The sequence below is a fragment of the Acomys russatus genome, chromosome 23 (assembly GCF_903995435.1).
Source record: "Acomys russatus chromosome 23, mAcoRus1.1, whole genome shotgun sequence".
NCBI lineage: Eukaryota > Metazoa > Chordata > Mammalia > Rodentia > Muridae > Acomys > Acomys russatus.
In genome coordinates, this window is record NC_067159.1 from 10921437 (window position 1) to 10935750 (window position 14314).

The 14314-nt window shown below is 42.8% G+C and overlaps 1 protein-coding gene across 1 annotated transcript in view; it reads right to left on the bottom strand.

Annotated features, from left to right (window-relative positions):
- Positions 1–6093: 6093 nt before the first annotated feature.
- Gnai3 (G protein subunit alpha i3) overlaps positions 6094–14314 on the bottom strand; it is a 39459-nt gene continuing 31238 nt past the window's right edge. Inside the window, exons 6-9 of the mRNA XM_051166068.1 lie at positions 13314–13443; positions 12810–12963; positions 7852–8062; positions 6094–7762 (exon numbers count right to left, since the gene is read on the bottom strand). Coding sequence (XP_051022025.1) covers positions 7872–8062; positions 12810–12963; positions 13314–13443 — 475 coding nt within the window. The 3' untranslated portion in view covers positions 6094–7762; positions 7852–7871. The remainder of the gene's footprint in view (positions 7763–7851; positions 8063–12809; positions 12964–13313; positions 13444–14314) is intronic.

Sequence of the window (14314 nt, forward strand, 5' to 3'; positions counted from 1 at the left end):
AAATTCACAGAATCTACCTGTGTATGCCCATCTCATAAAATTATTTTCTCGGAAGTCAGAGGGGAAACAGCAGCTCCTTAAAGGGCCATATTCCCAGCTGGTTTTCAATTGCATTAGGGCATAGTTACACACACAGAAGAATGCTTTTGAAGTGCCCTGCTACACGGTCTAACGCCTTAGGCCCTACTCACCCACTCATCTGTACCTTAGAGCAAAGTCAGATGGCTTCTGAAACTCAGCCTGGGCTCCCCTCCAAGGAAGCGGGAACTCGCCTGCTGCTGCCACCTTTAGTCATTACTCTAGCTGAACTGGACAGGCTGAGGACATCCCTCACTCCACTTTTCAGAGCTACAAAGTCAACATGTACTTCTGCATCAACAGCCTGCTTTTGGCTTTTTTGCTTGTTTGTTTGCTTTTTTGAAACAGTGTCTCACTGTGTAGACCATGCTGGCCTCAAACTCACAGAAGCCCACCTGTATCTACCTCTCAACTCCTGGGATTAAAGGCCTGCACAACCACGCCAGGCTAACTGGACTTTTTTTTTTTTTATCTCAGACATTTTGATTATGTACATGAAAAGTTTTGTGTAGAAAACACTAAAACATCTAAAACCAAATCTACACCATACATTCTGCTGCCTTTCTCTTCTTTTGTCTTATTAAAAAAATGTACATTAGTCATTACTGTTAAACGTCATATTCTTCATAAGGCAGCACAAAATTCTTTTCACTAACAAGAACAAATGGCCAAGCTTATTTTCTTCTACTGTGATCTTGGTTCTTAGAATGCTGAATTCAAAAGGAACTCAGCTAAGATAAGTGTGTTCCCAAACAGAATTTAGCAGTCACAAAAAGTGTGAATAAATTGGTTTGGTTGACAGTGCAAGTTCCTGCTCGTAGCCTTAGGTGGCAGTGAGTGAGTGTTAGGCACGTCCCTACCACAGCATGACTAAAGCGTACTGCTGGCAGCCTGCATAATGACCACGAAATTTCACACAAATCTGATGGGTTGTTGTTTTTCTTTAACACTATGGTGATGTGATAGGACAAATATTGTATAGGTCAACTTATCCAAGAAATTTAAGACCATAAAAACAGAACAAATGATGGTTACCTGGGCATAGAAGGAAGTGGGAAGTGCAAGTTACTGTTTAGTAGGTAGAGCTTCCAATTGGGAGAAGAAATAATGGATGCGGTGATAGACGTACAATAGTGGGGATGCACTTAATACTACTTAACTATATACTTAATTATAAAACCTAGAGTTCGTGTTATATATCCTTTCCTGCAATAAAAATAATGGGAAAATAATTGTAAGTGTGCTGGCACACTTTCTTTTTTCTTTTCTTTCTTTCTTTCTTTTTTTTTTTTTTTTTTTGTTGTTGTTGTTTGTTTCGAGACAGTTTCTCTGTGTAGTCATGACTGTCCTGAACTCACTTTTGTAGACCAGGCTGGCCTCAAACTCAGTGATCCCCCTGCCTCTGCCTCCCTAGTGCTGGGAATAAAGGTGCACGCCACCACTGCCCGGCACACTTTCTGTAGTTAAGGGATGATGCATAAAAGGGGCTCCAGTCACTCGGTCTTAAGAGCAATATAAAAGACACATATACTTTAACAGTTCCTGCTCTGACCACAGTACTTAGATTATTCCCATCAGTATTCCCAGATGCTCTCAAGGCGCCACAACAGCATTCCAGCCCCGCTCTGTCCTTAGACATGCACAGACCGGGGTGTGCTGGCAGTGCTGGGAGAAGGTGGTCAAAGGTGAAATGTGCTCACCTCCCACTGCCCTCTGCACCTGGCACAGCCCTCAGCACAGATTCCGGCAGGACTTCCCAGTTGGCCAGAGATCAGGAGTACCACAGCCTCCTGTGGTGCGGCTTGGTGACCTGAAGTTTCTGTGAGGTCAGATAGGAATACCGAACTAGTGGAAGGGAATGTTAGCAGTGTGAGTGAAAAATGAAGATGGCTGAAATATAATACTAAGAACCAGAAATTCAGGATCGGCTCTAATTCAGGTCCTCAGAACGGAATATATGGGAAGCAATGCTGTGCACTAGCCACTATAAGTACATGTGTGGAGGACATGTTTTTGGTAGTGTAGTGTAATCCTGATTATAAAGCACATTACATCTCTAAATGTTCGTTCTATCTGGCTGAATTATAGAGTATCACACCTAGAGAGAACAGTTTAGTGCAGCCCATATTTGGATCATAACAGAGAAAATTTAAGACTGAAAATGACCTGTTCAAAAGTTCACTGCTTCCGGACACGCTGCTGCAGCACTCAGAGAGGCAGAGGCAGGCGACTCTCTGTGAATTCAAGGCCAGACTGGTCTACAAAGTGAGTCCAGGCAAGCCAAGGCTGAACAGAGAAACCCTGTCTCAAAACACCAAAAAAGGAAAGAAAAAAACCAAAGTTCCCAGCTAAGCCAGGTGGTACTAGTGCATGCTTTTAATCCGAGCATCTGGGAGGCAGATAGATCTCTGTAATTTGGAGGCCAGCCTGGTCTACAAAATGAGTTCTAGGATAGCCAGGGCTACACAGTGAAACCCAGTCTTAACATCCCGCTATCCGCACCCCAAAAAGGGTTACGGTTTAAGTAGAAGCTGGGAAAAGAGCAGAACCCAGCCCTGCAAATAATTCCCAGTCTCCTAAGATTTCCAAGAGGTCTTCTCATGATTTTGTTCTACATGCGCAGAGATAAGACGTAAGAAAAGGTGATTTTGGCTGGGTGTGGTGGTGCACGCCTTTAATCCCAGCACTTGGGAGGCAGAGGCAGGCAGATCACTGTGAGTTCGAGGCCAGCCTGGTCTACAAAGCAAGTCTAGGACTGCCAAGGCTACACGGAGAAACCCTGTCTCGAAAAACCATAAAGGTGGGGGGGGGGGGGAGAGAGAAGGTATTTTTTGTGTTCTATCTTTGGGAAATCTCACGAACTGACTTGTCAGTTAAAATACATGAGTAGCCCAACAAATAGATGTGGGCCTGGAGCTAGGCAGAAGGTAACTTGATAGTCTAGACCACACAGTCAATTTAGCCCATGCTAATGCCCTGCACTAGAGCATCACTGCTTACTTATTACTTCTGCCACCCTGTGATCCTGTACGTGCATATTCACCTGTTACTACATACGGTCATCTGCCACATGATTGTTAAATCTTTCATTTTATATATAAATTCTATAAACAAATACAGTAGAAATAAAGGTTTGGGTGCCCCAAGTCTCTTTAAGCACCTAAGATGCAGAAAATGTTTTGACCTAACAGTCCTCACATGAAAATTGTTTGTATGAAAGGCACTTTACAGACATGTGAAAAAAATAATTAAAGGACATTTTTATTTCCCGTGTAGGAGTGTTTTGCCCACGGGCATGGATGTGCACCACGTGTATCCGGTATTCACAAAAGAGGGCGTCAGAGTCCCAGGAACTGGAGTCTCAGATGGTTGAGTTGCCATGTGGGTGCTGGGAACTGAAACCAGGTCCCCTGGAAGAGCAGAGTACTCTTGACCGCTCAGCTGCCCCCTCCTCCCGGCACTCAGAAGTCCTTCTAAGTTACAGATAAAAATAAAAGCTCAGTCACTCACTGGTGACTCTGAGGCTGTGCATATTCTATAAGGGACACCTGTGTTCTCTTTCATACTAGTCTGTTTTGTTGCCCTCAACTATTGGCACAAGTTGCTTAAGGAATTTAGTAAAAAATACGTTTTCTCAGAATGTCTTTTTGAGTTTTAGTTCAGTTTAGCCAAGGCATCTGCATAAGTTAACCATGTATCCTGGGGGGGGGGGTGGGAGGGGCGGGAATCACCTTTTATTCCAGGGAAGATATGAACATCAGGTCCAGACATGGTGTCAGAGGGGGAAATGTACTATCCCGACTCATTCCAAAGTATGTTATCCTCCACAAAAGTCACTCAAAACAATAAAAAAGCAAGTGAGCGAGTGAGTGGGTGGGTGAGTGAGTGAGTGAGTGGGTGAGTGAGTGGGGGAGTGAGTGGGTGAGTGAGCGAGCGAGCGGGTGAGTGAGTGGGTGAGTGAGTGAGTGGGTGAGTGAGTGAGTGGATGTGTGAGTGAGTGGTTGAGTGAGTGGGTAAGTGAGTGAGTGAGCGAGTGAGCGAGCGAGCGGGCGAGTGAGTGAGTGGGTGAGTGAGTGGGTAAGTGAGTGAGTGAGTGGGTGAGTGAGTGAACACTGGGATGAAGGAACAAAGACCTTGATGGTTCTGGAAATCCATTTCCTAGCACGTAGGAAAACCTTTATTTTCATTTCCTAATAATTCATGTAAAAACCAAGTTTCTGTGGCAAGGTTCCAGATGTCCTATGTTTTCCCTTGTGTTTACTGGCAACAATATAATAACATGCTGGTGGTCACAGAGCCACAGGCAGAGTTGCATCGGATCCTGGTCAGGTCTCTGGTTTGTGCCACAGAGCCTGAGGAAGAACACCATAGTTACCTGACAACAGAGGCAAAGCAAGCCTCTGCGGGGCATTGTGGCGCACACCTTTAAGCCCAGCACTTGGGAGGTAGAGACAGGCGGGTCCTTGAGTTTGTCTACAGCGTGAATTCTGGGACAGCCAGGGCTACACAGAAAAACCCTGTTTCAGAAAAAAAACTTTTATAATTTTTTTAAAAAGTAAGATTCCCAAGCGCTAAGACTCAGCAGCCTGAGTGCTAGGTTAGCTTTGACTACAGGACTGTGACCCTTACCATCTGAAGAGGGAAAGGCAAAGGGAAGGCGTTTAACTGAATGAGAGACTGGCTTCACTTTCTATGTTGCTGCCATCCACCGAGGAGTCCTGCAACAAGCGCTAAGTGAAGGGACAGAGATGACTGACAAGTTAGGCCAAAGAAGCCCCGTCTAAAGGCACAGTTAAAGCAAAACCTGAGGTGGGAAAGGGGCATATGCTGAGTGAATGAATTAGAAAAGCCAGCAGTTAATTTTGGTCTAAAAATCTAAAATGCATGTTTAATAATTCATGTGAGAATTCTTTTTTAAAAAGCCTTTAAAAAAAACAAGTCCATTTATTGTATGATTTCATTTTCTTGCAAATAGTAGTCCATCAATTAAATGATACAGTGAGCTTGCACTGTACAGCTCAGAGTTTAAACTAGCCAAGATGACAATACCGCATCAGGACCCACTGATGAACAACTGCAGTAGGTTTTGGAATGTCACGACCGAAGGTAGAGTCTCTTACAAGCCTGAACTGGTAGGGAAGCGAGGAGTCCATAGGGGACCACCTATCTGCCCAAGCTCTCACTGAGGAGAAAATGTAGTTGTCAACAGCAACGAGTATTGCCGCCATCCTCCCAACTTCAATCATCTACTGCTTTTTATTAGTTAAAGGTTAATTTTCTTAGTTGACTTCTTAGATGGTCCAAAGGTCTGACCCATCTCAAAACACCAGCATTTTCCAGAGATAACACCTAACTTTTGGCCTCTTTAATTATAAGAATCAATCTTTTTTTCCTCCAGGCTAATAGGATGTTTAACTCCCACATTCTGATTCTGCCTAAGAAATCCTCTTCAAAATACAAATTAGCAATTTAAAAGCTTCACTGAACAGAAACACTTAAGAATGTATAGGTGAAAAACCTCTTCAGGCAGCTTTGGTGGTTTTATCCCCAGGCTACATCTGAAAAGTCAAACTGCCTCCCTTCTGTTCTAAAGGAAGGTACCTGGATAGAAAGGTAAGAACAATTTCATATACACAGAAAGCAAATAAAAGTGGTGCGTAGAGGCAAAGAAGTGGAGAACTTCTATTTTAATTAACAGAAAGGTTTAAAAAATAGACAGATTCAAAAGAAAATACAAAATGCATTCTGAAGTAAAATTAAATTGGGGTTATCTATTATTTTAGATTATCCACACCATTTCATTAAACCCAAAGTATAGAAAAACTATGAAAACAGCACTCTACTATTTCTCATTCCCAGATGCTGCTATATTACAGAATACAACAAAGGAAAGATAAACTCAGAGTGACATTTATCAGCCCTGTCCTGTGGGAGCCAGCCAATCGCTGGCTGAAGTCAATACTTTTCTTTTTCTCAGGTGACATTTTCCTAGCCCTAAAGAAATGTTTGTTGTCTGCATAATAATGATTTTACAAAACACATAAGGATTAAAAATGTTAAAAGCTGCCAGCAAAGGCACTAGTCACTGTGGCTTGCTTCCCAAGGCAGTTCTGACCACCAGCTTTAAGTGAGTAGGAGGTAACATCAAAAGATGAAACAGATCCAATCCACAAAGACTGGACCTCAAAGGCACTGCTCAAACTACTGATCTGAAATGCTCAAACGCAGTCTCTGCCGTCCCTCAGTGGTCCACTCAGTGTTTAGTGACATTTGTTAAAAATTGTACAAAAGGACTATAGCTCTCAGCACAAGCAAAACGTGAATCAGGAAGCTGGATTACGACTCTTATCATTTGTACACAGACTGGACATAAAGCCCTCAGCCCATATCTGATCATCTATTACATCAAGGAACTAGACTTTCAAAGACCCCTTCTACCTAAACCCACTCTCAGACAAAGGCCAAAGAACACTCAGCAGGGGCAAAAAGGAACAGAAGACAGGGTTTCCCGAGAGGACTAGTTACAAACAGGAGCAATCCTGGACTCTTTACTCACCATTTTAATACTGCTGCCAACTGTAACAGATTAAAATCTGTACACATGGCAAAGTGGAAAAAAGTCCCAAAATCCAAGTTTTAGAAAAAGAACATCCTGCCTAAGGATGACTACTCCAGTTAACACTGCTACAGTAAAGACGATGGCGACAGGGATTTGGCACCACATGTACGAAGGAAAAGCATGCACTGTTAATACACTTTTAGATGTCTCCCAACAAAAAAGGCCATGGGGATAGAAAACAAGGGCACCTTATACAGAACTCCCCATGACTGAGACAAACAGGCAAGAATCAAAGTGGTCAATTTAGTAGATCTGTAGCAGCAAGCCAGTAGTTCTCAACTTAGCAGTTTGCATCTCTAATTGACAGCTATCCTGGGTGTGTCTGTATCCAAGAAGCAGAGCTTATCATGTTCCATCAGTATCAGCCAGTAATTTGGTAATCAGCATAAACAAGGTTAACCTTCAACCATAAGCTTAAAGAAACAAGAGCGAGAGAGAGTCTTACTGCAGAACTCTCCAAAGCGGCTGCTGTTTTAGAAACCATCATGGTACTTTAAACGTGACAGTAACGTAAAGTTCATTCAAAAAAGCTGTATTAATGTAGTCCCAATAACCAGGAAGAATTTTCATTATGGAAATATTACTCCTGACCATTCCAAGAGTTAAAAATGAACAGTTCCTACTAAGAGGAATGTTTTCAAGACATCTGGTCGCATCGTGTGCATAGGTAAGACTGAGTTCTCAGAAGATTCTTTTGCAAACAAGTAAGACTTTTTAGTTAGTCTTCTCGATGAGAAAAACCTTAGAAATTAACTACTGGTGATTTATTATGAAGGAAGGGGGAAAAGTCAGCTACATATTTAAGTTCTGGAATGCAGCACCTCAACTTCAATATGCTCTAAACATGTGAGATTATAAAATCAAGTGATGCCCTGATGATCCAGTCATACTTTGCAGGTGCTCCAATTCCAATGTCTGACTTGAACAACATTCCCTAATACAGAAGATTGTGCTAAAGAGTGCTAAGATTCTGCATGCTGCTGCCGTTCCCCGGCTCCGTCATGCTGGTGGCTGACCCAAGAGACAGCAGGTGATGTCTGCTCTCAGCACGCCTCATTGTAGTAGCTAAAAAAGAAGGACACTGCTAATTAGAAAACATTTTCAAACCTATCAGCCCGTCACAGCAACCGTAACTAAACTGTGCAGAGGTTTACCTTTTAGTGATGCCGTCCTCTCAATAAAGTCCACATTCCTTTAAGTTGTTTTTAATGATGACATCTGTGACAGCATCAAAAACAAACTGCACATTTTTAGTGTCTGTGGCACAGGTGAAGTGAGTGTAGATCTCCTTGGTATCTTTTCTTCGGTTCAGATCTTCAAACTGGCACTGAATGTAAGCAGCTGCCTCTTCGTATGTATTGGAACCTGGGAAAGATAACCAGCACTGTCAGCTCGAGTCCTAACAGCTGTCTGCACTCAGCAGTTACTTAAGAAAAGCAACACAGCCCAACTGAACACAAACAGAACCCTTCCTCGATTTCTATTAGCAGTAGGATTCTCTATAGTCATGAGATTCTTCATGAGACAGACTCACAAAGAAACTAAAATAAAATCATCACACACAAGGAATGAGGAAAATAACAAGTTTCACTTCCTTATCATTTAGTTTTTCAGCTGGAAAAGAAATCTAGAATGTACAGAAAAGAACTAGAAAAGTAGGTTGGGTGCGTTTCTAGAGAACGCAACTGTTTAAAATGTCACAGCCTGCCCCCTGGAGTGATCCTGAAACAAGCTTCCAAAAAGGTAGAGCGTTTATATCAAAATCATTCCAATCCTCAAGCGGCAGTGGCACAGGGTACCAGATGGGAAACAAAGGGTGCTCTAGCTACAGACACGCGCTCCCCTCTACCCTGGCTGGCTTCAAACTCATGACTTCCTACCTCATCTTCCCAAGTGCAGGGATGTAGGCATGATCAGCAGGCACAGCTAGTACCACACTTTAGAGGGTGAGCTCTTGTCTCAATAGAGATGTTGCTTTTTTTTAGAGTTCGGGCAATGGAGAGCAACAGTAAGCCTTCTTTCTAATATATACAAGCAATAGCCATCCACCTTCTACGCCATCTTTTGGCCTGGGGAAGCCGTGGAAACTGCCTGCTACGTCAGGGAAACTATAAAGACAACATACAGCTCTTTCTATAAACCAAAGGCTATTTTCAGTGAGACCAAACATGACAAGAAATATGAACTAAGTGCATAAAGAAGACTGGGAAAGAGAAAGGAGCTCATGAAAGCAAGACTACCACATAAAGTAAAGAACTGCTTGATTTTAGTTAAAGAAAGAACTAAACTCCAAAATAAAGGAAGACTACTTTGTAGATGCCTAAAGCCCCACCCCCACACCCCTCCCTCCTTTGCATGTTTCAAGACAGGGCTTCTCTGTGTGGTCTTCACTGTCCTGAACTCACTCTGTAAACCAGGCTAACTCTGAACTCACGCTGGGATTAAGGGCAATGACCAGGTAAGCACATCCCTTAAAATCTAAAGAAAAGCCTTTAAATTCCAAAGGGCAGACAAGGGAAAGCAAATTTTATCCAGTGAGAACACAGGCTGACACCTAAAGTCAGAGCAAAGTCAGTGGGAAACAGCCTTGGAAGTCGCAACAAAATGGCGTGGCATTGAAGGGGCTTTCCTTTCGTGTAGGGAGCCATTCAACATCAACTTTTCTAGCCCAGATTTCTTCCCCCATCCTCAACTAGTTCACTTTCTTTAAACACATCTAATTCTCATGTCCTGTTCCTTACTCTGAACAGACATTTCTAACATTCCTCCAGCTAAAGGCCTTCAAGTCCCCTCCACAGGTCAGAACTCCAGCATCTCTTCTTTGGTCTATGGCATCTTCCACACGGCTAAGGGCAAGGGCTCTAGTGCTGAGGCCAAGGCTGGCACCCTCAGCCTTGGGGTGGCAGGATGGGGAAATCAAAGCCCTATCTCAACATTTTAAAAATTGTAAAGTTTTTGGTTTAAATTTTGAAGTGTTGGTACATGCACTGAATGTGTAGGTGCCCACGGAGGCCAGAGGAGGGTACTGGATTCCCGAACCCGGGGTTACAGGTGGTTGCAACCCACCACTTGGGTGCAGGAACCAAGTCTGAGCCCTCTATGCAAGCTGCCTGTGCTCTTTATCACTGAGCAATACTTCCAGCATCACTTGGTGATAAGGACATGTCACCCAATGTATAGCTAACCATTTTCAGTATGTTACTCTAGCGCACACACACACACACACACAGAGCCACTACCACCCTAGTTTCAAATTATCATTATCATTCAAGAAAAATATTGTTACCATTAAGTAACACATCCTATACTCCCAAACTATTCTTTTTTCTAAGAATTTGGCTATTTAGACCCATTACATAAAAAGACTCACATGATAAGTGACTTTTGTGTTTGCATTCCTTTACTTAATACAGTGTGGTTTTTGTTTGTTTGTTTGTTTGTTTTGTTTGTTTTAGGTTTATCCAAGATGGAGCACCTACTAGTATTTAGTTTTCTTAATGACTAAGTTAATATTCTACATATATGCCACAATAGGCTTCTTCCTTTATGCTAACTTGAACCTTTGTTGTTGTTGTTGTTTTGTTTTTGAGACAGGGTTTCTCTGTTTAGCCCTGGCTGTCCTGGACTTTCTTTGTAGACCAGGCTGGCCTCGAATTCTACCCTCCCTTGTGCTGAGATTACAGGCGTGCACCACCACGCCCAGCCCTAACTTGAATCTTAATCCTCTCTTTTCCCACCTGCTTGTAAATATTGTTCCATCAATTGGCTCTGCTTTTCTCTTTTGTTATAGGATTTTACCACTTGGCCTATGAACATTTTCTATCTCTCCTTCCCCTTTAACCCACACTGCTCACAGGTAACCTAGGCTTGCCTGGTTCTTCACTTTGTCACCTCTGTTCCTAGCTCTACTCTCACCACTCTACAAGAACAGCACTCCGGAGGCGGAGGCGGAGGCGGAGGCAGGCATCTCTCTGAGTTTGAGGCCAGTCTGGTCTACAAACTGGGTCCAGGACAGCCAGGGCTCTGTTACAGAGAGAAAGCCCTGTCTCAAAAACCAAAAAGAACAGTAAACTCAACAAGTCGTTTTCATCTGCACATGACTCTGCTGACTACTCCCTACTCTGCACTTAGTAAATGTGTTCCTTGCATTCTTAAAAAAAAAATATTATAGTTCTTTTTATACAAGCAGTTATGGGTGTGTAGGTATATGGGTCATGTATGCCACAGAGTACATGTGGAAGTCAGAGGGCATCTTTCAGGAATCGGTCCTCTCCTTCTATAATGCAAGTCCAAGGGATTAAACTCAGGTCATCAAGCTTGGCAGCAAGCACCTTTACCTGTGGAGTCACCTCACTGGCCCACTCCCCTTACTTTTAATATTACTGATTATTTTCTTTTATATCCTTTACACACCTTTATTTCTTTCCTGTTGATAGCTAGTATTTATCTCATTTTATCTTTTGCTCTCCTGACCTTCTAGTCATCTCTCTGGACACCTCATCTATCTCCAGTGTTAATTACTACTTTCTCAAATGTCTGCCTCTAGCCTCTCCCTCCATTCCCAGCATACAAATCACCCCCTAATGGACATCTCTATACGGTTATTCCACAGATGGTTCTGAACCAGCACTCCTAAGTAGTAATCAGATCATAGCAAAAGCATCCAAGTGAGAGAGAAGTGCAGACACTTTTGACTTCCCTTTCACTTTATTATAAAAAGAACATAGTGTCTCACATAAAGCTAACCCTGACCTTTCACAGCTTCCATGGTAGTCAGGCCTGCCATCAATGTGATCCCTGATTTCAAGTAACCATCTGGCCTACAGCTTTTCACCTGCTTTAGCCATAGCTAGAATCTTTTTCCTAGAAACTTAAATCTGAAGCTAAGCAATCCCAGTGTAGCCTCATTGTTTTCATGGAGGAGGCACAGAAATGGTGGCAATGCCAGCTTTCATCTTAAAACTGAGTAGCAAAGAAATTGGTAAATGGACAGAGAAGAGAGAATAAACATGGAGCTGAGGAAAGAGATGAGGTGAGTGACTTCCTTTAGAGGAGCCTAGCGTTGATTTCATAGTCTGAATTTCATCCTTAGACCCACCCGTATCCTTGACCTTGGCTTCTCGGATGCACCTCTGAGCTCTCATCCTAAGCAGCTCTCACAAACCACCTTACTATCTTCAGTACACCACAGCTGAAGTGCTGTTCTTACAGCAGGTACCCACAAAACTCTCCAGCAGCTCCTCCCTGCCACAGCGTGAGGCACAGGGCCAGCCTCTTCCTTGCTACCGCTCTAAACTCCACTCCAACATATGCCATTTCCACAGTTCAGAGTAAGTCAGGCCATTTTTTAGCCTCCATTTTTCTTTTGTTCTGCCTAATGACTTCCATGTCATCCTTCATAACTCACACAATGCCACTGTCCCTGGAGAACGAGTGCACTGGCCATACCAGGGCTGAACTATTATTATCTCTACTTCTGGTAAGACTATTTTTACATAGTATGACATATGTGAGTTTCTTTCTGGAAATGTTAGTTTCTTAAGGAATTTTGTTTTATCATCTCTTTGGACACATGCCTAACTTTAATTTTTTTTGTTTTGTTTTGTTTTGTTTTGTTTTTTGTTTTTTCGAGACAGGGTTTCTCTGTGTAGCCTTGGCTGTCCTGGACTCGCTTTGTAGACCAGGCTGGCCTCGAACTCACAGCGATCCGTCTGCCTCTGCCTCCCGAGTGCTGGGATCTAACTTTAATTTTTATATTTCATTTGCCTCAAAAAATTAGGATATTAGCTGGGCATGGTGGCACACGCCTGTAATCCTAGCACTCAGGGAGGTAGGCAGATCTCTGTGAGTTTGAGGCTAACTTGGTCTACAATGTGAGTCCAGGACAGCCAAAACTACACAGAGAAACCCTGTGTCAAAAAACAAACAAACAACAACAAAAAAATTAGGCCATTGATCTCTAACATTACACCCCAAATTTAAGGGATCTTATTCAGATGCTTAATTCTGGGAGCACTGCTAGCGAATGCATGCGTCGTCAGGCAGTTAGTTGATGGCTAGCTCTGCAGCGCTGGCCTAGGACACACACCTCCAACAGAACCCTGCCCTTTACCTGTGTACTCTGGATAACAGATTGTTAATGGACTCCTCTTTATTTTTTCCTCAAAAAGGTCTTTCTTATTAAGGAAGAGAATGATTGAAGTGTCTGTAAACCATTTGTTGTTACAAATGCTGTCAAACAGCTTCATGCTTTCATGCATTCGGTTCTGAAAAACAAACAGGGTTATGACAGGTTAGCAGCAAAAGTGAAAAGCAGATTAATTTATACACCATGAGGTTTTCAAACAGCAAAGTGAACTCATGGAACTAAGTCAGGCATTACTGTAGCTTGAAGCTGAGCCAATCCTGCTTGTGTAATTCTTGGGGCTAGGGGATGAGGAGGAGTGGCTGACATGGAAAACGGGGAATGGAGCAATTAATGTGGGGAATGTAACCTCACTGACAAGAAAGTAAAGGACATTACGTTTTGGTTCCATGATGGCAACCCATCTTCCTAGAAGTTATGTTCATTTCCGAGCTGTGTCAAATGAACTTTTTACCCCAAGCTTCAACATACCATTTCTTCATCCTCGGCCAGAACAAGGTCGTAATCACTGAGGGCCACACAAAAGATAATTGCTGTCACTCCCTCAAAACAGTGAATCCATTTTTTTCGCTCTGATCTTTGGCCACCTACATCAAACATTCTGAGTAAAGAAAGAAAAGCACAGATTCAGCAATGTCACATTTCTGTTTCTCTCTAGACTGTCACGGGTAAGAAGCACCCCATTATCACACATTCAAACCCTATCTGTGACAGAAAAGACAAGGAGCAAATCAAATGTGTCTAAGTAATTGTCAGTAGCTAAAAGTAGAGCCCGCCGCTGAGCCTCCTCCCTTTCAGAACAAATACTGGCCGTGCCAAAAGTAAGCAGAGTTAAGAACTAAAAATGGATTAAAGGAAGGAAGGATAAGTGAAGAGCCGAACAGTGCAGCTTAAGATAACTGCAGCCATAGCAGCTGGTGTGTGTTTGGTGTTTACCATGGTGCCAGGCGCTACCCTAGACCATCTGGCTCTCTAAGCCCAGTCTCTAGATACTTTCCATAGCCTCACTCTAACTCTCAAACTGGCTTGACTCTGAATAACCAAACTGTATTCTGAATTCCAAGTTTATCTGCCTTATGTTAATAAAAAGTATGAGGAAAATTATGAAAAAAATTAAATTTTGTATAGGATTCTAAGAATTTGATTAATAATTTTTTAAACTCTTGTTCAATGACTATAATTTTGGTATTTATTTAGGTGGCTGAGACAGAAGAATAGCAAGCTCAAGGCCAGCCTGCACTACACAGCAAGATTGCCTCTGAAGTCAGTAAGAACCAGTATTCCCCAACACCAAAGTTTGCTTGAGCCTTAAGTGCTCACACACTGTGCTCTGGTCTAGTCTGTTTAGTCCTGTAAGTGCTGAGTTTATAGCCACAGTGTCCACACTTCCTACAGTGACAGCAACAGCTGTCCTACTGTCTTAGTCAGTACCTGAGTCTGATGGAGTCAGAGCTCAAACGCTCACACACTCA